Source organism: Pezoporus flaviventris, unplaced genomic scaffold (genome assembly GCF_033815535.1).
Source record: "Pezoporus flaviventris isolate CSIRO_AGI_PZ_B2104156 unplaced genomic scaffold, CSIRO_AGI_Pfla_v1 ptg000013l, whole genome shotgun sequence".
NCBI lineage: Eukaryota > Metazoa > Chordata > Aves > Psittaciformes > Psittacidae > Pezoporus > Pezoporus flaviventris.
Window position 1 is genome coordinate 15596762 of NW_026892561.1, and position 21829 is coordinate 15618590.

General features: G+C 54.6%; 4 protein-coding genes across 10 annotated transcripts in view; 3 read left to right on the plus strand and 1 right to left on the minus strand.

The window, feature by feature from the left end:
• Positions 1-1758: 1758 nt before the first annotated feature.
• HTATIP2 (HIV-1 Tat interactive protein 2) lies at positions 1759-4458 on the minus strand. Its single transcript, XM_061451770.1, has 5 exons — positions 4060-4458; positions 3879-3986; positions 3660-3797; positions 2847-2908; positions 1759-2274 (listed from the first exon to the last, which is right to left on the minus strand). Exons 1-5 carry the CDS (start codon positions 4231-4233, stop codon positions 2049-2051), a joined length of 708 nt encoding a protein of 235 aa, XP_061307754.1. The 5' UTR covers positions 4234-4458; the 3' UTR covers positions 1759-2048.
• Positions 4459-5744: 1286 nt separating this feature from the next.
• LOC133268249 (1-phosphatidylinositol phosphodiesterase-like) lies at positions 5745-6796 on the plus strand. The gene is given in 2 exon segments (XM_061451097.1): positions 5745-6627; positions 6630-6796. Coding segments are annotated over 2 exon segments (1050 nt in total).
• Positions 6797-10420: 3624 nt separating this feature from the next.
• Positions 10421-18874, plus strand: LOC133268531 (P-selectin-like). Of its 5 annotated transcripts, XM_061451771.1 has the most exons (17): positions 10436-10875; positions 11285-11375; positions 13041-13430; positions 13518-13625; positions 13738-13920; positions 14885-15070; positions 15205-15390; positions 15544-15729; positions 15863-16048; positions 16185-16370; positions 16507-16692; positions 16828-17013; positions 17167-17352; positions 17503-17625; positions 18024-18054; positions 18256-18311; positions 18523-18873. In XM_061451771.1, the coding sequence occupies exons 1-16, from the start codon at positions 10771-10773 to the stop codon at positions 18308-18310; spliced, it is 2574 nt and encodes an 857-aa protein (XP_061307755.1). In that variant the 5' UTR covers positions 10436-10770; the 3' UTR covers position 18311; positions 18523-18873. The 5 variants fall into 5 exon arrangements, with proteins under 5 accessions (XP_061307758.1, XP_061307756.1, XP_061307759.1 ...); XM_061451774.1 differs by lacking the exon at positions 16507-16692 and having other exon boundaries at positions 10421-10875; positions 18523-18874; XM_061451772.1 differs by lacking the exon at positions 15863-16048 and having other exon boundaries at positions 10426-10875; positions 18523-18874.
• Positions 18875-18995: 121 nt separating this feature from the next.
• ATF6 (activating transcription factor 6) overlaps positions 18996-21829 on the plus strand; it is a 74372-nt gene continuing 71538 nt past the window's right edge. For 2 of the 3 annotated variants that reach the window (XM_061451778.1, XM_061451779.1), the window contains exons 1-4: positions 19038-19125; positions 19209-19285; positions 20935-21022; positions 21357-21451. In XM_061451778.1, the coding sequence (XP_061307762.1) occupies positions 19053-19125; positions 19209-19285; positions 20935-21022; positions 21357-21451 (333 nt within the window). In that variant the 5' untranslated portion in view covers positions 19038-19052. Of the gene's footprint in view, positions 19126-19208; positions 19286-20934; positions 21023-21356; positions 21452-21829 lie in introns of all 3 variants that reach the window. The other variant, XM_061451777.1, reaches the window with a different exon arrangement.

Consider the following 21829-nt stretch of genomic DNA (forward strand, 5'->3'; position numbering starts at 1 on the left):
ATTTCAAGACTTTATTATCCTTTCTAACTACTTGACTTTTATAGAAGGCAGCCTTGCTGCTTTGTGGTTTCCTGGTTCCCACTGGAACTTCTTAAAAATTAGCATCATATGTAACAACACTGACTTTCTGGTCAAGGGATTGCTGTAATTCTCACCCAGGCAACTGTTCGGCAGTTTGTCTGCACTCCTTCCAGGAGGTTTCTAACCATGTGTTCTAAAAGTGGGGTTTAAAGCAATTATTCTCCCCCCTCCCCCCCAGGTGCTTTGTCCCCTAAGGCATAATGCTGGTGTGAGCTCCTACAGAGTAAAGGCCACTGCAAGTAACTCACCAAGCCTTTCTGTGATATCTCTTTCCTTCTTACAGAGCCAGGTCATGTTCCATCCCTGGGGCTTCTTACATCGTTATGATTAATTTTTATGCCTTTAGGATGCTTTCTTCAAATCTTCTGTGCCTTGCCTTTCAATTTTCACTTCCTTTAAGGTCTACCACTTCAGGTGTTCATTTTCACTCTGTGTAAGCACATCGCCTTTTCTCAAGAATCTCTTTGTGCGTTGGCATGCTTTTATGCCTATGTAATCCAGTGCTGCATGCATACACAGACTTTGTGAGCGTAAGCTTAACGCCCCTCAGATACTTGTGTGATGCTCCTGACCAGCCTACCTCGTATTTCCCTTTTGACACTAAATATTACTCTAAAAGTATTGAGTTTGCTCTCATCAGTAATTATGGCTCCATGGCCCCTCATTTGTTACCTTTGGACTAAGCCTTACACGTGTTTGAGGAGTCCATTAACACACTCCCCATTAACACACAGTTTGAGGCTATACCAGCCAGCTGCCTCCCCCAAGCTTCTGAGGCCCAGCCCGATGAGTAAAGTGCTCGTGTAAGAGGAAGGAGAAGAGAGTCAGGCTCACTCCACTCACCACAGCCAAGTCACTGACACAGGAGCCATGGGTGAGGTTGAACAGAAAATCCTGGAAAGCAGCACTACCCAGAGCACTGGGACTCTGGCCAGCTGGGAATTCAGGAGTCACGTAAGACTCATGTCCCAGCTGCAGAGCCACTGAGTTCCTCGACCCTGAGAGCGGTCAGGGATGAGGCTGGAACACGGCACTGTTCCTTGTGCCTGTTCTGTGCCCACGGCAGGGACCTGCTCCTCTTCTAGGACAGCATGGGGCAGGGGCAAACCCAGCCTGAGATGTGCATGGGGCTGGCATCACCTCTTACACATGCAGAGCACCCTCGGGAACATAGGGCTGAGCTCTGGTTCACTTGTGTCTGTAAGGAAAGCCCAGAGAAGCCTGCTTGGTACAGGCATTTTCAAGTCAATGCAAGCATTTGCATAGTGTTTATGCTCCTACAGGTACTAAAGTGACAGTCTGGTTCTGAACAGCAGCATCCCTGTAGCAGTCCCTCTGCACCCACAGCAGATCAGTGAGGACAGAGAGGCAGGTCAAGAGACCTACTGCAGGCAGAGCCACGACCCTAGGCACCTCACACCCTAGGCACCTCACCAAATACTGTTGAGCTTCCAGGAGCTCCACTATTTAAGTGGCACTGGTGCCACCGTGTGCTCTGTGGAGTGCAGCCTCAGCACAGGCAGCTGTGCACTGCCTCTGCTTTCCTGTGGCTGTCCACAGCATGGCCACCTGCCTGTGTGTGCTTGCTGAAAGGTCACCAAAGGCACAATTTGTGAACAGATGCAGTTCAATTGACGAGGTGACAGACACAATTTCAACCCAAAGATGGCACAAACAGACCAGTCACACGATTTTATTTAAGAAATAAAATTTGCCCGTATTACACCTTTTTTACCCAGGTTTGCATGCTGGATCCCAGCAGAAAAGCACATAGTTTCTTGTCACCCACCAACCAGCACCTGCATTTTTGATTAGTCTACAGAACCAGCTGACATGCAAAGAAGTGCATCTCTACCTCCACGCTGGCCATGAGAGCACCCTGCCCCTATCCCACATGTGCACTCATCCTTGGCCCAGAAGAGTATCTGAACAGTGAATCAAACTCTTTCCTGCCCGTCCTTTTTACTCTATGTGCCCTGCTGTGACACTGCCTTTCCCAGCTTATGGATGTCCCCATTCTCCAGCACCTCCACCTTCCCCTTGCCTGGCTGCAGCACACTGGCCACCATAGCCCTGGCCACCGTTTCCACAGGTACTGAATAAGCAGTAGGGAAGACCCAAGCCACAACACCCAGAAACTGCCGGGCTATCCACTCCATGGGCCGGGACTCCTGGCGTTTGCACAGCAGCACCCTGCAGAGCGAGCAGGGAAGGTGGGTCAGACTGAAGCCATCCCTCAGGAGAAAGCTGGAGACTGGGTTCTCCAGCTGTGCTAGGGGCCCAGCCCAGCTTGCTAAACCCACGAGGCTTTGGCAGGGTCCCAAAACGTGACCAAGCTGAGTCCTGGGACATAAAAATCCTTTCCCCACTGTGCTGTCAAAACTAGTATGCCAGTACTCCCAGGTGGCAAGAGCACAGTACACCTGAAGCGATACAGGCAAGTATCTCCTCTGCTGAAGGTCAAGGTCTGTGCAGAGATAAGCTTTGACCTATGTCCCTCAACCTCTGCTTTCAACCCAGTCCTCTTCTTACATGGCATGTGACACTAGCATTGGGATACAGGCCATGGTAAACTGCTGTGCTTGCTCCCTGCAGCACTGGGAAGCAGTGTGCTTATCCAGGAGCTGCATCTGCAGCTGGTGGCTTTTTCCATTTCTCTCCCCAGCCCTCCCCTTACAGATCCTTTCTTTCTCCATCTCCTAGCCCGCTGACCTGGCAACCCTCCACCCAAGTCCTGTGCCCACCCTCCCTCGACTGCTACTCACGCTGGCCGGAGAATGGTACAGCGATCAAAACCAACAGCTTGGACCAGGTTCTCCACTTCTCCCTGTCACAGCAGTAGGGCAGGACGAAAGGAGACAAGGGTGACTGCAAGTACCATCCCTCCCATGCCGTAAATTGGCAGGAAAGGGCTGTAAAGTAATGGGCAGGACTGCACTAAAGCAAATGTAAAGCTGGTACAGGCCAGACACAGCCAGGGCAGCCAGCAACTCCCCAGGAAAAGGCAGTGGAGGGCGAGCGTCCAAGGTGGTGGACTGTTAATCAGCAGTGCACCCTGGCAACCATCATGCTAACTGCAACTGGATGCTCCTGAGACAGCATATGGACAGCGCCCAGCCCAGGGATCCCAGAACAGGACACTGGAGACAGTAGTGAGCCCAGTAGATGCTGGGGGCTGCAGCACACAAAAAACCTTCACAATGATCACGGTTCCACATGGGGAGCCTGCGGGTTCTCCACCCTGGGATAGCTCACATCTCATCTGGACACAGCCCTGAGCCTCCTCACCTAGTAAGCCGTCCCAGTTTGGGGAGCTGGGATCGGGCTGGAGACCTGAGCAGGTCCTTCTGTGGTCTGAAGAGGGAGACAGACGCTATATGCCAGGGTTGTGCTGCTTTGGACAAAGCCAGTTGCACAGCTGTCCAGCCAGGCCCCCTCCCTCATTCCCTTGTGCCCTAGCAGGACCCCCAGAGCCATTCTCATCTCTAGAGACCTCAGCTCCTGCTTCATTCCTGAGCATCCCAGCATTTTCTGACTCCTGCACGAACATCAGAAGCTCCCCTCATGCGCCTCCTCACCTTCACCCGGAGATAGAGAAAGCGGCTGTGCTGGTTTGCCCCCCGGGAGGACTGCAGGAGGAAGTGTTTGCAGCCCCCTGCCCGCGCCAGCTCTGCCGCCTGCCCAACGTAGTCCCGGTCCACACGGATGAAGCCATCCTGTGGGTAAAGGACAGAGGAGGGTCAGCATGGGAGGGAGAGGGCAGGCAGGACCCCTGCTTCCCCCGGGGCCCCACTCACCACGCCAGCCTTGGCCCTGGTGGTGCCCAGGCAGCAGAAGCCGACGTCGTGTCCCCGGAAGGCAGCATTGTGCTCGCTCAGCCGCTCGAAGTCCACCACAACCTGCTCCTGCGGGGAGCCCAAGGGTCAGCGCGGCCACCCCGGCTCCCGGGACCCCGGAGGGACGCCCGGCCCAACGCACCACGGCCGCGCCGGTCTCCTCGCCCAGGCTCAGCCAGCGCCGCCCGATCAGCGTCACCCTGGCAAAGAGCTGCCGGGCCAGCAGCTCCCGCAGCAGCACCCGGCCCGTCTCCCCGGAGGCGCCCAGCACGAAGCAGGACCTGCCCCTGCCGCCGTTACTGCCCTCCGCCGCCATGCCGAGCGAGGTGGGGCGGGCCTCTTCCGCCTGCACGCTCTTTACCGCCCGGCGAGCAGGGCTCTTCCTGGCCGCGCTGGCAGCGGGGCCAGGGAGGCGGACAGAAGCTGCTGGAGTTCAACGTGGGGCTGCGTTCAGCGCGTAGGGGAGGTAGCACAGGGAGGCTGCCCGGGGTCCCGAGCAGGGGCTGCCCGAGGGGACCCGCCTCAGTCTCGCTGCTGCTCCGAGCGCACAGGGACACAATATACTAGTGCTCCCCTTCCTGTCCTTGCGCTCGGTGTCCTTGCAGTGGCAGAGCCCACAGCAGAAAGCCGTCCTGGAAGGCTGCATGGTGCCAGATGCTTTACAGTGGTCTTAGCGACAGGGACGAGGAGCAATAAAACTAAAACACAGGAAGTTTCACCTCAACATGAAGAAGAACGCTTTATGCTGAGGGTGGCAGAACACTGGAACAGGCTGCCAGGGGGGTCATGGAGTCTCTGTCTCTGGAGATATTTAAAACTTGCCTGGATGCGTTCTGTGTAACCTGCTCTGGGTGCCCCTGCCTTAGCAGGGGGGGTGGACTGGATTATCTGCCGAGGTTCCTTCCAACCCTAACAGTTCTGTGATCCTGTGAGTCCTCTGCCCTCCATGCTCAGGCGGAGGGGATGTATTCCTGGTGGGATGCTTACAGGTGTCTGTGATCTCCTCCCCAAACCCATTTGATGCAGAGTGCGCTGCTGGCCAGCGTGCCCCATAGCTGTGTCCTCAAGGCAGCAGGCAAGTTACCCACCCCAGGCACCAGCTGCCGGGACAATGAGAGGGACAATGGCAATCATCAACAGGGCAGGCCAGGTGCCATTGAAAGCCAACCTGGGACATGGCTCTGCAGTGGGCACCCAGGGGCTCTGCACAGCTAGCTGCTCCCACAGGTAGCATTAAGGGGCCCTGCAGCACCCCAATCCCGTTTATCCTGATTCCTGAGAAGGGAGGTGCACAGGCTTTAGGGATCAGCCAGGTGATTTTCCAGCCCGGCACGTCTGCCGAGCACTCCTCTTGGCCGAGGGCTGAGGATGAATCCCTGGTGCATGTGCCACATGCAAGGCAGGATGCGCGTCATGACCATCACAGGGTTAATGGCCAGCATCCCGCTCTACTTGCCAGAGTGCCTCTGGCACCCATGGCTGTGCGTCCCATCTGGTGGCCTGCATCCCACAGCCACAGGCAAACCCAGGTAGGCGCAGGACGGGAAGGCTGGCGTGTAGTGGGTGTCCAGGGTAGTGGGATGAGTGCTTGAAAACGGGAGGGGGACTGGGAACTATATAGTGCGATGCTGCAGAGTGTTGGCAGCAACATGTACGGGGTGCGTGGTATGCCATAGGGTTTCATAGCATGGTGGGGACACCTCTGGGCAGGAGTGGGATTGGGATGCATGGGGCCATGTGGTGCTCCCACTGCTCATGTTATGCTTCTCCTCCACGGCAGGCCTCTGTACGGCTGGCCAGGCACCGGGTGTCTACTCTCCCAGTGGCATGGAGGCGCAGTGCTGGCGCAGCGCAGCGTTTGACTGCACGCCCCAGCCATCAGCCTGCTGCCCTGACTGGATGGCGGGGCTCCCCGATTCCCTGCCCCTCTCCCGCCTCTCAATCCCTGGCACCCACGACTCCCTCAGCCTGTTCGGTGGCCGGCGCCTGCGGTGCCAGAGCTGGGGCCTGGAGGCTCAGCTGGCAGCTGGTGTCCGCTTCCTGGATGTGCGCTGCAGGCTGGCACGGGGCGAGCTCCATGTGTACCATCTCTGCACCTTCCAGCGGGCCAGCCTGCGGGGGGTCCTGCGCCGCACCCTGCGCTTCCTCCGCGCACACCCCGGTGAGGCTGTGCTCATGCGCATCAAGGAGGAGCTGCCCATCTTCTCCCGGCCTGGCTTCGCCTCCCAGCTGCAGCGCTGCTTACTGGAGGAGGGACAGGGCTGTGTGTGGTGCCGGGAGGAGGTGCCAACGCTGGGCCAGGTGCGAGGGAAGATTGTGGTGCTGGAGGCGCTGGCGCAGGAGGTGCTGGGCATCCCCTATGAGCAGCTGAGCATCAGTGATGCCTGGAACGTGCTCTCACTGGAGCGCAAGTGGGTGCAGGCACGGCGGCACCTGGAGAGGGCGGCCAGCGGGGACCCTGCCACCATGCACCTCACCTTCTGCTCTGGCAACGGGCTCTTCACCTGCCCCGAGGAGGTGGCCCGCTTTGTGAACCCACGCTGCTACCAGCACCTGTGGCGCCGGCGGGGACGGCCCGTGTGCTGGGGGGTGGTCATCATGGACTTCCCTGGGGCAGGACTTCTCCGGCTCATTGTGGAGAGCAATGGTCTGCAGGCCAGCAGACACATTACAGCGGCCCCCAGCAGCCCCACCGTGCCCTCGCGGCACCCCCACAGCAGAGGGGAGAGGCGCGGCAGCCGGCACAGCTCCGCTCACTGCCCGCGCTGGTGCTCATCAGGACGGACGCTGCTCCCAGCCCCACGACTCTGCCGAAGGATGTGAGTGCCTTTAAGAGCAGAAGTGGGTTTTCTAGCTGCTGGGCACCAGGAAGCCTTTGACTGCCAGAGGCAGAAGAGGAGGGTTGGCAGCTGTGGTTGGAGCAGGGCAGCCCAGGGAACTGCCCCCTGCATGCAGCTCTCCCCAGAGGAGCCAGATACAGTCCCATCACAGGGCTGGGCCAACTGAGTCCCTGGCAGAGCAGCAGGTATGGGTGGAAGGAGCAGATCCTGCCTTGTTTCCTGTCAGGCTGGTGAGTCCACCCAAAATGCCTCTCTGCAAAACAGTCCTTTTCCTTTCAAGGGTGAATAAAAATAAAAAGAACCTAGGAAAGCACTCCCCATGTTTCCTTGCCATTTCATAGCAGAAAAGTGCAGAAAATACCTTTTATTTTACTGCTCAGATAGGAAAAATCCTGTACTCCTCTGCCCATGGCCCAAGCACGGTTTAATTGGTGTTTGTAACCATCTTGCTCTGAAAGCAGAACAGCAAGAGGGAGGAGAAGGAAGTCACTTCAGTTCAAAGGTGACAACAAATGGTTAGCAACATCTTTCCCCTCATTATTTTAGCTTTTATTTTTTTCTTTCAGGGGCTTGCCCCAGAAGTCAGGACTTTTAGAAAGGTAACTTCAGCAAGCACCACCCGACCCTGTGTACGGAAAGCTGGACAGCCACAATAGTAGCAATTCAGATGGGGATACCTCTTGCCTGGTGTCACACACAACTGGAGGATGCTGCACAGGGCAAAGCCCAGCAGTTTGCAACAGCATGGGCAGCATGGACAGGGCAGTTTGCAGCTCCACAAAAGCAAAGAGGCTGAGATGTAAAAAAGACCTTAAAATGCACATAATGCCAGTGCCTGCCCTACCTGCAGAAAATAAATTGGCAATTTAAATAGACTGGCAAGTCACAACACAGTAGCTTCTTGGAGCAGAAAGATAGTGGAGATCCCAGGGGAGAAGCATCAAACGACTGTGCTGAAGCAGGGAGGTGAGAAAGAGGAAAGCCCATCCCTGGCCTGATGAAAGATGAAGAACATCCTCAAGAATCCTCCTGCCTCAGGGAAAATGCAGCTGGGCACAGTGCCTGCCGGAGGGGATGCCACAGGATTTCCTGGCTGGAGCAGAGGATATTTTTGCTCCACAGGGGCTGTCTTAAAGCACCCCTGTCCTGTCCCTAGCTAATGCTCGCAACCATCTCCCCCACTCCAAGCCAGGGCAGCCCTTGGATAACACATCTTCCTGTGGCCAAACGCTTTCAAATGATGAAAAAGATTTTATCAGGCACTGCTTTCCTCCAGGGCCATCCGAGGAGAGTGGCTACTCAGGCTGCAGACCAGGTCTTGCACTGGGAGATGTGCCCAAAGGCACCCTGAGGCTCAGGAACACTCTATGGGTCAACCACCCTCTACTAACCCTGAGGTGGGAAGGAGCCATCCCCTGCCTGCACTCAGAAGGTGCCTCTAAAGCCTCAGAGAGAGCCACCTCTGTCCCCACGGTGGAGCTGGGGATGGAAGCAGCAGGGCTGCACCCTGTCATGGTCTGGGTTCCTGCTGGTACCACACCACACCCCTGAAGGGTGCCATTGTGTGCCTCCTCTCTCAGGTGAGTTGCTGATCCCTCCCTGGGAGCGAGGGGGCTTCCCAGGAAGGTGTCCACTATATTGTGGTCAGCAGCTGAACCAGGCTGGCTTAGTCAGGGTGACTCGGTTCCTCTGTGGTTTGCCAGGGGACATTGCACAAGGACGTGAACAGTGGGGCTGGAGCCTCTGCCAAAAACAAGGGTGCCTCTGCATGGGGGAGGGGTTTGGGGGGGGGGGGGCGGTATGAGTGTGTAGCATGGTGGTGATGTGTGCCCCAGGGTCTCACTGCACCAGGTTCTGGGCACTCCCTGGGGACACACTGTGGGGCACAGCCTGGACTTGCCCCTGGAGCTCTGCAGGAGCTAGGGCCAGTGCCACCTCCCCACACAGCACGTACAGCCCCTGGCACCAATGGTCCCAGCCACACCTGGGTGCCCCCAGTGCTGTCTGGGTACTCCTGCAAGCATCGCACCCTGCCCTGCCCGTGAGACCCTGCTGCAGCACGGCTGAGCATGCTGAGAGGGCACAGAGCATCAGCCTGGGTGGGCAGCGATAGCTGCAGCAGCTGAGCCACTTTCCCCTGGCCAGCCCTGCAGTCACAGCCTGCGGGTGGGTTGCCCAACCGCTGGCAGTGGTTTGTAGATGGGAAGGGCACCCATGCCCCCTCCCCACATATACTGCCTACAGCAGGGCTCTCCCGTGAGAGGGATCATCACCTCTGTCTATGGCTCAGGACCAGGGCATAGCAAAGGAAGCATATTTCCATTGTAGATTCCTGCAGCATCCTGAATCCTTCCTGGGGGTCTGAGCCTTGGAAAACACCCAAGATGTGAAAGGGCTCTTGGTGATCACCCAGCTCCAGCAGAGCTATAAAGCTAATTCAGGCCTTCTCTCCCTCCCACAAAGTGTACCTTTTTTGACTACCTGCAAAGCAACCTGCTGTGCAGGAACCGCTCTCTGAGCCCAGGCACCTGTGGGCACAGGGCACCTGTCCCCACAAAGAACTTTGAACTTGGCTGTGTTTTTGTGGTGGCAGCCTCTAGGTCTCATCCACTCTGATTCTGTTTTTCAAACAATACCAGAAACTATTTGTAGCTACAAAAATAAAGGTGGGAATATTTTATTCCTACTGCTCTGCCCTACCATCCTGAGTTGCAGCAGAAGTGAAACTGGCAGGGGCACAGCCTGCTGCCTCCCAGGGCCATACACCTATGAGCACCTCTCTGACTCGCAGCAGGTCTCACACCATTAGGAGAGACAGTTTCAACCCTCCTCAGGTGACTCTCAGCATCTGGAGTTGCTCTCCTGCCCCAGCAGTGGCCCTTTAGCTTCTTTGCCTGCCCATCTGCTTCTTTCCTAGCTGTAACTGTACCCTCTGTACATGAGCTGCTAGAAAGTGAGTGCTCCTGGATTACTGGACACACAGGCTCATCCTCAGCAATTCCATAAAAGTAGACAATTACAGTAAAATTGAACATTTTTGCAAGGAAAATACCCAGAGACAGGAACCAAGATTCATTTACATTGGCCAGGTATAAAGTCATCGTAGTGGGTTACAGCTTTTGTGGGATGGGTTCCTGCTTTTGTCTAGCATGAGTCCCAGTGGAGCAGCATCAATTTCTATGGAACTGGAAAATGCATGTGACTTGCATGGCTCACACTTTGGCTTTAACTGGAAGAGAGCAGAGTAATTCCTGCAGAAAACCTGCCAAGTCAATTTAACTTAAAAACAGAATGGGGTAAGGAAAGATTTATGATGATTCAAGAGTGATCCAACGGGAGGTGGACACAATGAGGCATGTTCCTGAAGCACCAGTGGAAGTTCCTAAAGGATGTTAACAACTCCTGGGAAATTCCTCTGGCATGTTCTTGGAACTTTCTCATAAAGACTTAAAGGCAAAGATGGGAAAATTCATTGTGTAAGTAACCATTTATAAATGGTATATGAAGCTTCACAGCCAGAGGAAAAAGCCTGCAAGCAAGGAGAGCATCCAGCACAGGAGCTGGCAGGCTGTGAGCCACGCTCCCACTTAGCCCACGTGGGAGCTCATCACAGCTCATCCCTCCTCTGTCCTCCAAACACCTGTGAAGAAACATGGACTTGGTGGGTTAGAGAGGTCTCAGTGCCCTGGGCACCACGGGCTGGACCCTTCCTGGGGGACCCTTCTCCACCTCCTGGGGGGCTTGGGCAAGCCCAGCTTGTTGTCTGTCTGCTCCTGTGGCTGTCATGTCCCCTTGGGGATGCACCCAGCTCCTGTGCCATGGGGCAGACATTGAGCTGAGTCCTGCCAGGGCTGCAGCCAGGGCTGACCCTGCTGCTCCTCTCTGGCTTCAGGCTGGGAGCGGGGTCTCTGCAGGTGGGAGAGCCCTGTGCTGGGGGAGGCGGGAGTGCAGGGCAGGATGCGGGTTGGCAGCAGGGCTGGGGTGGGAGGGGAAGAAGACAAGAGCAGGGAGCAATGCTCTGCACACTTGGAGGAAGTGTGAGCACCACTGCCCGCAGAGGGGCAGATGCGCCTGGCACTGCCAGCAGCTGGGCAAGGCGTGTCTGTGGTGCTGACATGGTAAGTCCTTCTCTTTTCCTTGGGGATGTGTTGGGGTCTGCTTAAAAAAGGGAATTAGGGGAGGGCAGGGCTATAGGTGGATACTGCCAGGAAATGGTGCTACTGCTGGAGGCAGATGCCAGCCCTTGGTGTGTGGGGAGAGTATGCCCTGTACTTAGGGGCTCCCCAGGAGTGAACTGCAGATGGGCTCCCCCACTGTCCAGCTGTGCTATAGGCACAGCGCCGGCACTGTGCCTCACTAGAGAGGCCCATTCTACAGCATAGCAGTACCTGCACACAGCGTGCCTCTGTGTGAGCCAGCATAAGCAACGTACCCATGTGGCTACCAGGACTACCTGGCAGGGGTGTGGATGCACAGCCCCGCCCGTAAGCCCCCATGCATGCTCATACCTCTCTCCCTGACATGCAGGGCACTGCTCCGGGACTGCGGTCTGCTGGAAGGACATGGGCTCTGAGCTCTCATGGCATCTGCTACCTGGGCATCGCTGCCATTGCATGGGGTAAGCCACTCTCCAGCTGCTCAGTATGACTCTACTGCCAGGGAGCCTGCAAGCCCAGGAAATTGAAGAAGGGCAACAGTATTATTTTGGGAGGTCATCACTCACAACCCCCATGGCTGCCAGCCCAGGGCTGGATCTTTCTGGGCTGGGAGGGCGCTGCATCTGCCTGGGGATGGAAATGCAGGCAAACAGCACCCACCTGGGGTTCAGCTCCAAGTGAGCAGGGAGAGGTAACACAAGGCTGTGTGGAAGGAGTGGGGATGAGTTTTGCTACAGAGAGGGTGTTGCTGGTGGAGCTGGAGGAAAGAGGTAGGAGAGCATGTGAAGAATGGGCATGCAGCAGATGGGCTCCCTTGGTCCTTCTTGGTTTGGGGCTGGAGTGTGTGAGGGTAGCAGGGCAGCTGCCCTAAGCTGTGCTGGGAGGGTAGCAAGGGCCAGGAGGTAGGTGGTGGGAGCTGAGGTTGGAGCAGTTTCCCAGGAAGTGCCCTGGGCTTCTCTCCTGCAGCCCCAAACTCCCAAGTGGTGGAGGGCTGTAGCTGAAGGCCACCATTTCCTCAGCTTTGGTTGTTTTCAACAAAGTGGATAGTTTGCTCTTCACAAGGAAAACCAGACAAATTATGGGAATTTTGCTTAGAAAAAACATAATTGACCAAACCAGAGACCTAATTAGACTCAGAAACCCCTACATTTACATCTAATCTGCGATGTCCAGACCTCTGCATGCACGACCACAGTTTGATATGCTTTCTTGAGGCACAGGGTTCCCCAGGCCAGTTGTTTGGAGCAAACTCTGATCCCCATCTCACTTTCTGCTAAATGGAGATAGGATTCCCATATCGTTTTTTGCAATTGTGGAGATACCTGCTTCTGTGGAGGTGGGAGGAAGCTTTTTTGTGGCTAAACCCTTTGATTGCATCAAGCTGTGGTGTGAAACGCTGTAAGTAAGAGCAGGGTGCTCTTCACTTCTGGGTGTGGGTTCACTTCTGGGTGTGGCTTTGTCTTGCCTGGTGGCCATGACCAGGATGTGAACTTGACTTTTGCAAGATGTTATTTTGCAATACTGAATTTTACATGATTCTTCAGACTATCTCTGACTCAGATTAGTAGGTTGGGATCTAAGTGCTTTTGGGGGTGAGGGCATGCTTGTTGCTCTGCCTTGCTCCAAGTTGACTCTTGTGTAGAAGTGTAAAGAAAGAAAACCAAAGTGGTATACCTCTGTGCTTGAAGAAGGAACTGTGTTTAAAGAACCATCTTGATATTGGGTTTTGCCCTTTGGGAAACCTTTGTGGGCAGGGGAGCAGGGCTGTGGGGTTGGGCTTTCATTTCTTGTCCTGGAGGAGAGGTTGCCATCTTCGCTTGGGGCTCTTCTGCTACCTGTGCTCTGCCTACCCCATCCTATGCTGCCCTCTGTCTCAGCTTTCACCTCATCTCCCCCACCTTCCTCATCTCTGTGCCATCCTCCTCAGTCTCACCTCAGCTCCTTCTGCCATGCCTGATCCACCCACATTTCCATTCTCACCCACACTCGTCCCATTGACACATCCCCTCACCCAGCTGGCCATTGGCATCTCTTGGCCTAGCCCACCCTCATATGCCAAGGGACTCAGTTCCCGACCTAGCTTCCATCCTTTCTGTGTCAGTCCTGGACCTCATCAATTCTCACAGGCACGATAACACAACTGGAGGTGAGTGCCTGGACATACCACTACAGTGACCAAGGGGACTACACATGGGAGCAGGCCAGGAACTACTGCCAGACCTTCTTCACTGACCTGGTGGCGATCCAGAACAAGCAGGAGATTGAGTACCTCAACAAGAGCCTGCCCTTCTATGGGCGCTACTACTGGATCGGCATCCGCAAACTGAGTGGCACCTGGACCTGGGTGGGCACTAAGAAGGCGCTGACAAAGGAGGCAGAGAACTGGGCAGCTGGGGAGCCCAACAATCGCCGCTCCAACCAGGACTGTGTGGAGATCTACATCAAGCGGCTGTTTGAGTCTGGCAAGTGGAATGATGAGCCCTGCAACCGGAGGAAAAAAGCACTGTGCTACCGGGGTGAGCTGGGGGGATCGTGGATCAGGTGGGCTGGGGACCTCAGCAGGGTGGCCAGTGGCTTCTGATGACTGTCCTCTGTGTGCACAGCCTCCTGCCAGCCCTTCCCGTGCAGCCAGCGTGGCAAGTGTGTGGAGACCATCGGGAGCTACCGCTGCGAGTGCTACCCTGGCTTCCATGGTCATGAGTGTGAGGATGGTGAGCCATCCATCCCCATCCCTCCCTCCCTCCCGGAGAGCCTGAGCCTGGCAGCAAAGTGGGCAAGTTCATTTGTGCTCCTAACAGGCTGCCGGTGCTTTGTCTCTCCCAGTTGTGCAGTGCACTGAGCTCGACCCCAAGGGAGTGCAAATGAACTGCAGCCATCCCTATGGACGCTTCAGCTACAACTCCACCTGTGTGTTTGAATGCCAGGAAGGGTTTGAACAGCAAGGGGCAAGCACCCTGCGGTGCCTGGCTTCCCAGAAGTGGTCAGCAGACACTCCCATGTGCACAGGTATGGCCTGCCAGCAGCTGGGGGTCTCAGGGATGTGGCATTGATACTTTCAGGGGGCCAGCCCTGCATGCCCAGTGGCAAGCAGGGGCTCACTGGGCCCCTTACCCATCAAGGAAGTACCTTCTGGTGACACATGTGGGAAGCAGTTTCCCAATGAGGCTGTGATTGGCAGAGTGGCTGTGAGCTCTGGGTAAGCCCCCTGCTCTCCCTGGCTGTCCCAATGCTCTTGCTCACTATGCTCAATCCCACCCAGGTGCCAGCACCCTGTGTGCACCAAACACATGGGCAGAACGGCATCTTGGCACCTCCATCACTCTGCTGGCACTATTTCCGTCTTGCCAAGCCCACTCCAATCCACCTTGGAAGGTGCTCTGCATCTTGGGAGTCCTCAGAGAGGAACAAAGAGGGGCTGCTGTCCCACTGCCTCGGGAAGGGCAAGACTGGGCCACACTGAGTGGGGTTGAGGATCTGTGAGATAAGATTAGGTATAACATGGGAGGGACAGAGCAAGCAGGAAGCCACAAAGGACAGAAAGCCATGTTACGTTATGCTTCAGGGGTAGGGAAGTTCTTCACGCCAGTGGCTTGAGGGTTTGCCGCCAGGTGTCACACAGAGGTGCTGAGATTTTTTGGGGAATGTGAGAGCCCTGCTCCACTTTCCTGTGTCACCGAGTAGGACTGCAGCAGCTGCAGGCCTTCATCCCGGGGGCTGTGACCAGGGATAGTGCATGGGATAAACAGGTCTCTGGCAGGACAGCAATTTTTCCCCCAGGAAATCATATGGCAGAAAAATCATAGTACCAGCTACACTGCTACTGTTTTTAAAGAGGTAAAACTTGTCTGGGTGAGAAAGGTAAATCAAAGACATTTCACAATAGATTTGGTTTTGTTTGATTGGGAATCAGCCCTAATCCCTAGATTTAACCTCATCTATCCTGTCTCTGAGACCTGCTCTCCCACTGCAGCCATCACCTGCCCAGTGCTCAGTGCTCCAGACTGGGGAGAGCTGAACTGCTCCCACCTCCACGGGGACTTCGCCTTTGGCTCCACGTGTGCCTTCTCCTGCCAGACAGGATTTGCACTGATGGGGTCGGAAAGCCGCGAGTGTATAGCCACAGGAACCTGGACTGGGGATACCCCACACTGTGAAGGTAGAGTTGCTGCTAGAGCTCAGGATGTGATTGGTCTTGGGGTAACCATAGGATGTTCCCCAGCCTCTTGATCCCTGCAGTTTAGTCTCTCAGTCCCCAAGCTTCTGCTTGAAGTGTGCATTTTTACTCTGCAGCCATCACCTGCCCAGTGCTCAGTGCTCCAGACTGGGGAGAGCTGAACTGCTCCCACCTCCATGGGGACTTCACCTTCGGCTCCACATGTGCCTTCTCCTGCCAGGCAGGGTTTACACTGATGGGGTTGAAGAGCCGTGAGTGCATGGCCACGGGGACCTGGACTGGGGATGCCCCAAGCTGCAAAGGTAAAATTAAGGTGTCACAGGCCTTGGGTTGTTATCCTAGGTTGTTATCCTGTAACATCCTAGGATATTCTTGGGTATCTTGGTCCTCTTATCCCAGTAGTTGAGCCTTGTAGTTCCCAGGCTCCTGCTTGAAATGCATCTCTATCCCTGCAGCCATCATCTGCCCAGAGCTCCATGCTCCAGAGTGGGGAGAGCTGAACTGCTCCCACCTCCATGGGGACTTCGCCTTCAGCTCCACGTGTGCCTTTTCCTGCCAGACAGGGTTTGCACTGATGGGGCCAGAGACCCGGAACTGCACAGCTACAGGGACCTGGACTGGGAATGCCCCAAGATGTGCAGGTATTGCTGCTGCTAGAGCTCAGGGTGTCAATAATCTTGGCAAACATTCTAGCATCACCCCAACCACTTTCTCCCAACTGTTTAGTCTCCCAGTCCCCAAGCTCCTGCTTGGAATGTACCTCTGTCCCTACAGCCATCACCTGCCCGGTGCTCAGTGCTTCAGACCGGGGAGAGCTGAACTGCTCCCACGTCCATGGAGACTTCGCCTTTGGCTCCACGTGTCTCTTCTCCTGCCAGACGGGGTTTGCACTGATGGGGCCAGAGAGCCGTGAGTGCACAGCCATGGGGACCTGGACTGGGAACACTCCACGGTGCAAAGGTAGTGTTGCTACTCGATGTGTCACAGGCCTTGGGGTAACCATAGGATGTTCTCTGGTGTCTTGGATGTCTTACTCCAACAGTTTAGCATCATAGTCCACAGGCTCCTACTTGAAGTGTGCCTATTTACTCTGCAGCCATCACCTGCCCAGTGCTCAGTGCTCCAGATCGGGGAGAGTTGAACTGCTCCCACCTCCATGGGGACTTTGCTTTTGGCTCCACGTGTGTCTTCTCCTGCCAGATGGGGTTTGCACTGATGGGGCCAGAGAGCCGTGAGTGCACGGCCACAGGAACCTGGACTGGGGATGCCCCACACTGTGAAGGTACAGTTAGTGCTCAAGGTGTCACGTGCCTTGGGTTAACCCTAGGATGTTCTAGGGGGTCTTGGTCCTGTTATCCTAACAGTTCAGTGTCATTGTTCCCAAGCTCCTGCTTGCAGTATGCTTATTCACCCTGCAGCTGTTGCCTGCCCACTGCTCAGTGCTCCAGACCAAGGAAAGCTGAACTGCTCCCACCTCCATGGGAACTTCACCTTCGGCTCCACATGTGCCTTCTCCTGCCAGACAGGGTTTACACTGATGGGGCCAGAAAGCCTTGCGTGCACAGCCATGGGGACCTGGACTGGGGACTCCCCACACTGTGAAGGTAGAGTTGCTGCTCAAGGTGTCACAGGCCTTGGGTTGATCCTAGGATGTTCTTGGATATCTTGGTCCTTTCATCCCAACAGTTTAGCCTTGTAGTTCCCAGGCTCCTGCTTGAAATGCATCTCTATCCCTGCAGCCATCACCTGCCCAGAGCTCCATGCTCCAGTCTGGGGAGAGCTGAACTGCTCCCACCTCCATGGGGATTTTGCTTTTGGCTCCACGTGTGTCTTCTCCTGCCAGATGGGGTTTGCACTGATGGGGCTGGAGAGCCACAAGTGCACGGCCATGGGGACCTGGACTGGCGAAACTCCACAATGCAAAGGTAGATTTTGTTGTAGCAGACTTTCCTCAGCATCAAATTCCCCTTAGCACCCCAGTCCATGGCAGCTCATCCCCTACCTCCCCAGCGCACATGTCCCCATCCCACTAATATCTGTCCTGTCCTACTGATGCTGCTGCTGTTCTCTATCACCAGCCATCAGCTGCCCGGAGCTGGACCCCCCCAGCAGAAGTCACCTGAGCTGCTCTCACATGTATGGGAATTTCACATACAACTCCACGTGCACCTTTTCCTGTGAGGAGGGGTTTGTTCGGATGGGAGCAGAGGTGCTCTGGTGTGCAGTCACAGGGAACTGGACTAGGCAACCCCCTGTCTGTGCAGGTATGGTGGGACTCCATGCTCCTCAAGCAGTGTGGGGGGTTCAGCTTCCTGCAGCACACCTTGAATATTGTTGGGGGCACCCTAGCAGCTTGGGTACTGTGAAATCTTTCCGACAACTTTCTAACCTCTGGGTCTGTGGATCCGTTTTAGAGGATGGTGCCCTCTTCTTAAAGCAAGTCCTGGCCTACAGCAGTGGCACAGCTCTGGCGGTAGCTGGTGTCATGCTCTCTGGGATGCTCATTGCCCTCATAGCCAAGCGGCTCAGTGACAGAGGTAAGGAAACACCTCCTGCAGCCCACTGTCACTTTGAGTGGGGGCTCCCAGGGAAGTTGGTTACAGAGTCCCAGGGGAGGGTGGGATGATCAGAAGAGTTTAACAGTGTGACTGCCTCAATCCACTTGTCTTACTTGCTTCAAGTTGGTTGGCTTCTTGGCAATTTATCCAGCTGAAAGCGTCAGCAACCACGTCTAGAGGGGAAAGCCAGAAAAACACCTTCACTATGAAGGGGAAGAAGGGAAGTGCTTCAGCACCCCACCCTTGCTTCATCCCACACATGTAAAACTCAGTTCAATTTCAGATGCTGCTGCTGCAGCTTCTCATGTCCTTCACTAAAGAGATCTGTTTTGTTTCCATCTGCTCTATCCCTGTGGACATTTCAACACCATTATCAGAGGAGAAGAAGAAGCTCTTGAACCCTACCAGGTGAGAGTTGTGCTCTGGAGGAGGATGGCTCTGCTCTGTGCCCATTACAGCCCTGCAGCCACTCTGCTCTCAACCAGCTCTCACTCCAAACTACCTGTGTGAGGCTGTTTTTATATACAGGGCTGATAGGCCTGTTCAAACCCCTGCCCTTCACACCCCTGCACCCTCCCCGAAGGTGACATCCTTGTGTTTGTCTTTCAGTGACCTAGGCTCGCCTGGCATCTTCACCAATGCAGCCTATGATGCCAACCTGTAAGGTGAGCGCTAACAAGATGCATATAGCACCCTGTGCTCCTGCAGTGGGCTGGAAGTGCTGCTGCTTCTGCGGAGTCACTTGTGGAAAATCCACCTCGGCAGCTATCCTCCTGGCTGGGGTGCTCCCAAGTGTGGACATCCCTCAAGTGGGGAAAGGGGAGGCACGGTGCTTTTGGTGGTGTACCAAGGGCTCTCTCCCCCCTGTGCTTCCAGCCTGGCCCGGACCAAACCCCACCGTGTTCCCCAGCGCCGCAGACCCAGCAGGAGCTGCTGCCAGGGCCTAGAAGGGCTTCGTGTCTTTGCCTGCAGTCCCGACCTGCGCTGCCCGTGGAAGCGGCACCCCCGTTGCGTGCGCGCACACACACACACACACACACACACACACACACACACACACAGGCGCTGCCTCCCCGCAAAGACGTGCACCAGCACCGGGGCCGCTGGCCGCCCTCTGGGGCCAGGCCTGGGCCGGGTCCGTCCCCTGACGGAGCTGCCTCCCTGCTCCCGCCGTTCATGGTTCTAGCGACGGGCTTGTGCCAGTGAGGCCTCAATAAACTGCTGCGCCTAAGAAACCGTCTGTGCGCCTGCGCGCGGGTGGGCCGGTACCGCAGCCGCGTGTCCCTGGGCGGCCGCCGTAGGAGAGGAGGGGCCGGGCGGGGAGGGGAGGGGAGGGGCGGGGAGGGGCGGGGCGCGGCGCGGCGCTGCCGGAAGCAGACGTGTGTTTCGGGAGGAAGACGGAAGCGATGGCGGCGGTGGCTGAGGCCGAGTGGGAGCCTGCGGGGCTGCTGTCGGCCCCGGGGAGCGGTCTCGACTGGGGTGAGGGCGGCTGTGGGGGTAGGGGGCCGGGAGGTGGGGAGCCCCTGGGCGGGTCGGCGCTGAGGCTGTTGTCTCTCCCGCAGAGGCGGTGCTGGGCGAGGAGCTGAGTGAGCTACTGGGTCCCGCGGAGCCGCGGCGGGCCCTGAGGGACGAGCCCGACGTGAGTATCGGACGGTGGCGGCGGGAGGCCTGGCTACCCGCACTATCGGCTGCGGACTGGGGGGCGGCGAGGAGCAGCAGTGCGGGTGTCACGGCACCCATTGGCAGGAGACACTCGCTCTCTGCCGGTGGCGGGCAGGCTGTTCACCCGTGCGTTAGATGTGGAGGTGCTGAGTAATCAGTGCCTTAATAAACTGTCTGTGTCAAGGCTAGAGATCTAAAAGCCAGGTTTAAAGGTGAAAGTTTGAGGTGCTGAGTTGGGAGAGCTGTATTGTCACTGACCTAATGAAGGCAGAGCTAGTGGGGAGAACGTTTCTGGGTTGTGTGAAAGGAGACATATGGAGAAGCATTGAAATGCTACGCCTGCATCCAGCAGTGCTGTGCTTTATCACCTTGCTTGTATGACAGCTTCTTGTTTTCTTGTCTATCGTAGGGTTTTCTCCTAAAACTTTGCTTGCAACCTTACGCATTCATCCCCATGTTTTTCACTGTCTGATTGTACCTACTGCTTTTTCTGTCCCAGAGCATGGATTCTCCTCTCTGTGTTGTTCCACTGCCTTTCCTTTGCTCACCGTGTCCTAACCCACATCCAGCACAACCCCTGCGTTATCCAACATAAACCTCAGATGCTAAGATCATTCTTACAGGTTCTAGAGCTAGGTGTTGGACAAAATGTGAGAACTCCTTGACTGTAAAATGGATAAGTATTTCCAAGTCAGCTTTAGTTACCCATGTGCTCTTATTGCCCAGCTTGGGCTATGGCTTTTGGTCATTCTCCCTGTAAATGCACCCTGATATGCTTTCTCTTCACACTAGTGTGAAACTAATATCCATGCAGTCTGTGCCTTTCTGAGCCTCCCTTTACAAGGCAAGTTGAGAGTGTAAGGAAAGGTACATTTGCAGGATAGTTTTTAGTGATAAGATATTTGCTGTGTATTTGTATAAGTTGAGTACGTGATATTTGTATTTTTCATGCAAGAGCTCATAAAAATGTCCTATTTGAGTAGGGAACTGAGGCTTACAGACACATCAGCAGAAGAAATGCTGATGGAGCATTTCTATCATTGTCGTAAAGGTCATTCAATAAAGAATATGTATAACGTGATTTTAGTCTTTCCCCCATCACCTTCTGATGGAAAAGGAAACTGGTGTCCCTGGCTTTAGAAGGTTATGATGTCAGTTTATTCAAGTATAGGGAGACCTAATATGTGCTGTTCATTAGGTGCTGAGCGAATCAGGGCTTGTGGCTCTTCCTGCTGTTGCTGGTGCTTTTGCTTATGAAGTGCTTTGAGATGTGATGGGATGCAGATGAAGGGGAGGGTGGGAACAAGTTGGTAAAACTTGTGCTATGTATGAGATGATTCAATGACTAGACTTGGAACTTTTGCTTTACAAATTACTGATAACAGTACAATAATTAGTGATAGTCTTAAAATTACATTCTTCTTTCTTATGTATCTACGATGGCCTTGTCTTGTGTATTCCAGCTGAGAATTGCCTCCTTAAGGGCTTTTATCTCTGTGTGCTTTAAGGCAACTGAAGTGATAGTTGTGTTGTTTTCCAGAGCTGTAAGAATGTGAACATAATGGATGGTAGCTTCAACTTGTATTGCCTTTTTGTATTCTTTCTTTTTCTGAACTGTCGTTCCAGGAAAATGATCTCTATAACTTTCATTTTGATTTGGATTTGATGTCTTGGGACTCAGACCTTTGGAATATTACAGGCCATGCTTTTACAGGTAATTAACCTCTGTATTTTGCAAGTGTGACTATTCCCCTCCATCCCACAAGGGTGAGCTGTTACAATTTAAGAATATTGGTAACTTGTTGAAACTATTTCATACCCTATAGCATTTATCTCTGTGATAAGAAATCATGATGTGTTTATGTAGGATGGATACAACTGGTGAGGACTGCCCTACAAGCTAAGCTGTTTAGTATCTTTAATCTTGCTATGTTTTCTGCTGTGCCTTGCTTCAGGTATTAAATAGCTGATATAGGGCCGTGTGTTTTTCACTGATCTCCCATTGCTAAAAATTTGTACGGTAAAATTTCTTTATCTGCCTCTTGCAGATGCAAGCGTGAAGACAGAACCCTTATCACCAGCCGCTTCAAATTGTTCGGTCCCTTCTCCATCATCTTTGGACTCTCCAGTGCAGAATGTGCCTGTATGCAGAAACTTCCATGTAACACAAACAGCATCAGTCATTCAAAACCAGCTGTGACAAACAAAAAGCCCAGTGATTTAACTGTCTGAACAACTTCATGGCATAAGAGGAAACAGCTTATTTTTCTAACCTTTGCAAAAGCAAATTTCCTTCAGCTATGTTTTGGTTTTCCTGTCTTCTAGAGACCCGTTCTAAAAAGAGCATGTTCAGTTCTATTTCCTCAGCTGTGTTTATTGGCCTGGTTGCCAAACAATATGCCTTCTAAAGGCTTCTGAGTCTAGCAGTTGCTGACCTTTGCTTCCCATCATACTGCTGATAAGGAGAGCTACTTGTTTGCTTTTCTGTAGTACTTAGCTTTGATCAGAATAAACCTGCAGA

Excerpts from the sequence above, each read along its gene's own strand:
- LOC133268531 (XM_061451771.1), top strand. The coding sequence starts at position 10,771 with ATGCTCTGCACACTTGGAGGAAGTGTGAGCACCACTGCCCGCAGAGGG. Across the intron at positions 15,391-15,543 it reads GGATGCCCCAAGCTGCAAAG|CCATCATCTGCCCAGAGCTC; the intron begins GTAAAATTAAGG and ends CTATCCCTGCAG. Across the intron at positions 16,693-16,827 it reads GGACTCCCCACACTGTGAAG|CCATCACCTGCCCAGAGCTC; the intron begins GTAGAGTTGCTG and ends CTATCCCTGCAG.
- HTATIP2 (XM_061451770.1), bottom strand. The coding sequence starts at position 4,233 with ATGGCGGCGGAGGGCAGTAACGGCGGCAGGGGCAGGTCCTGCTTCGTG. Across the intron at positions 2,909-3,659 it reads TTCTCTATCTCCGGGTGAAG|GGAGAAGTGGAGAACCTGGT; the intron begins GTGAGGAGGCGC and ends CTGCTGTGACAG. Across the intron at positions 2,275-2,846 it reads TGTACCATTCTCCGGCCAGC|GGTGCTGCTGTGCAAACGCC; the intron begins GTGAGTAGCAGT and ends CTCGCTCTGCAG.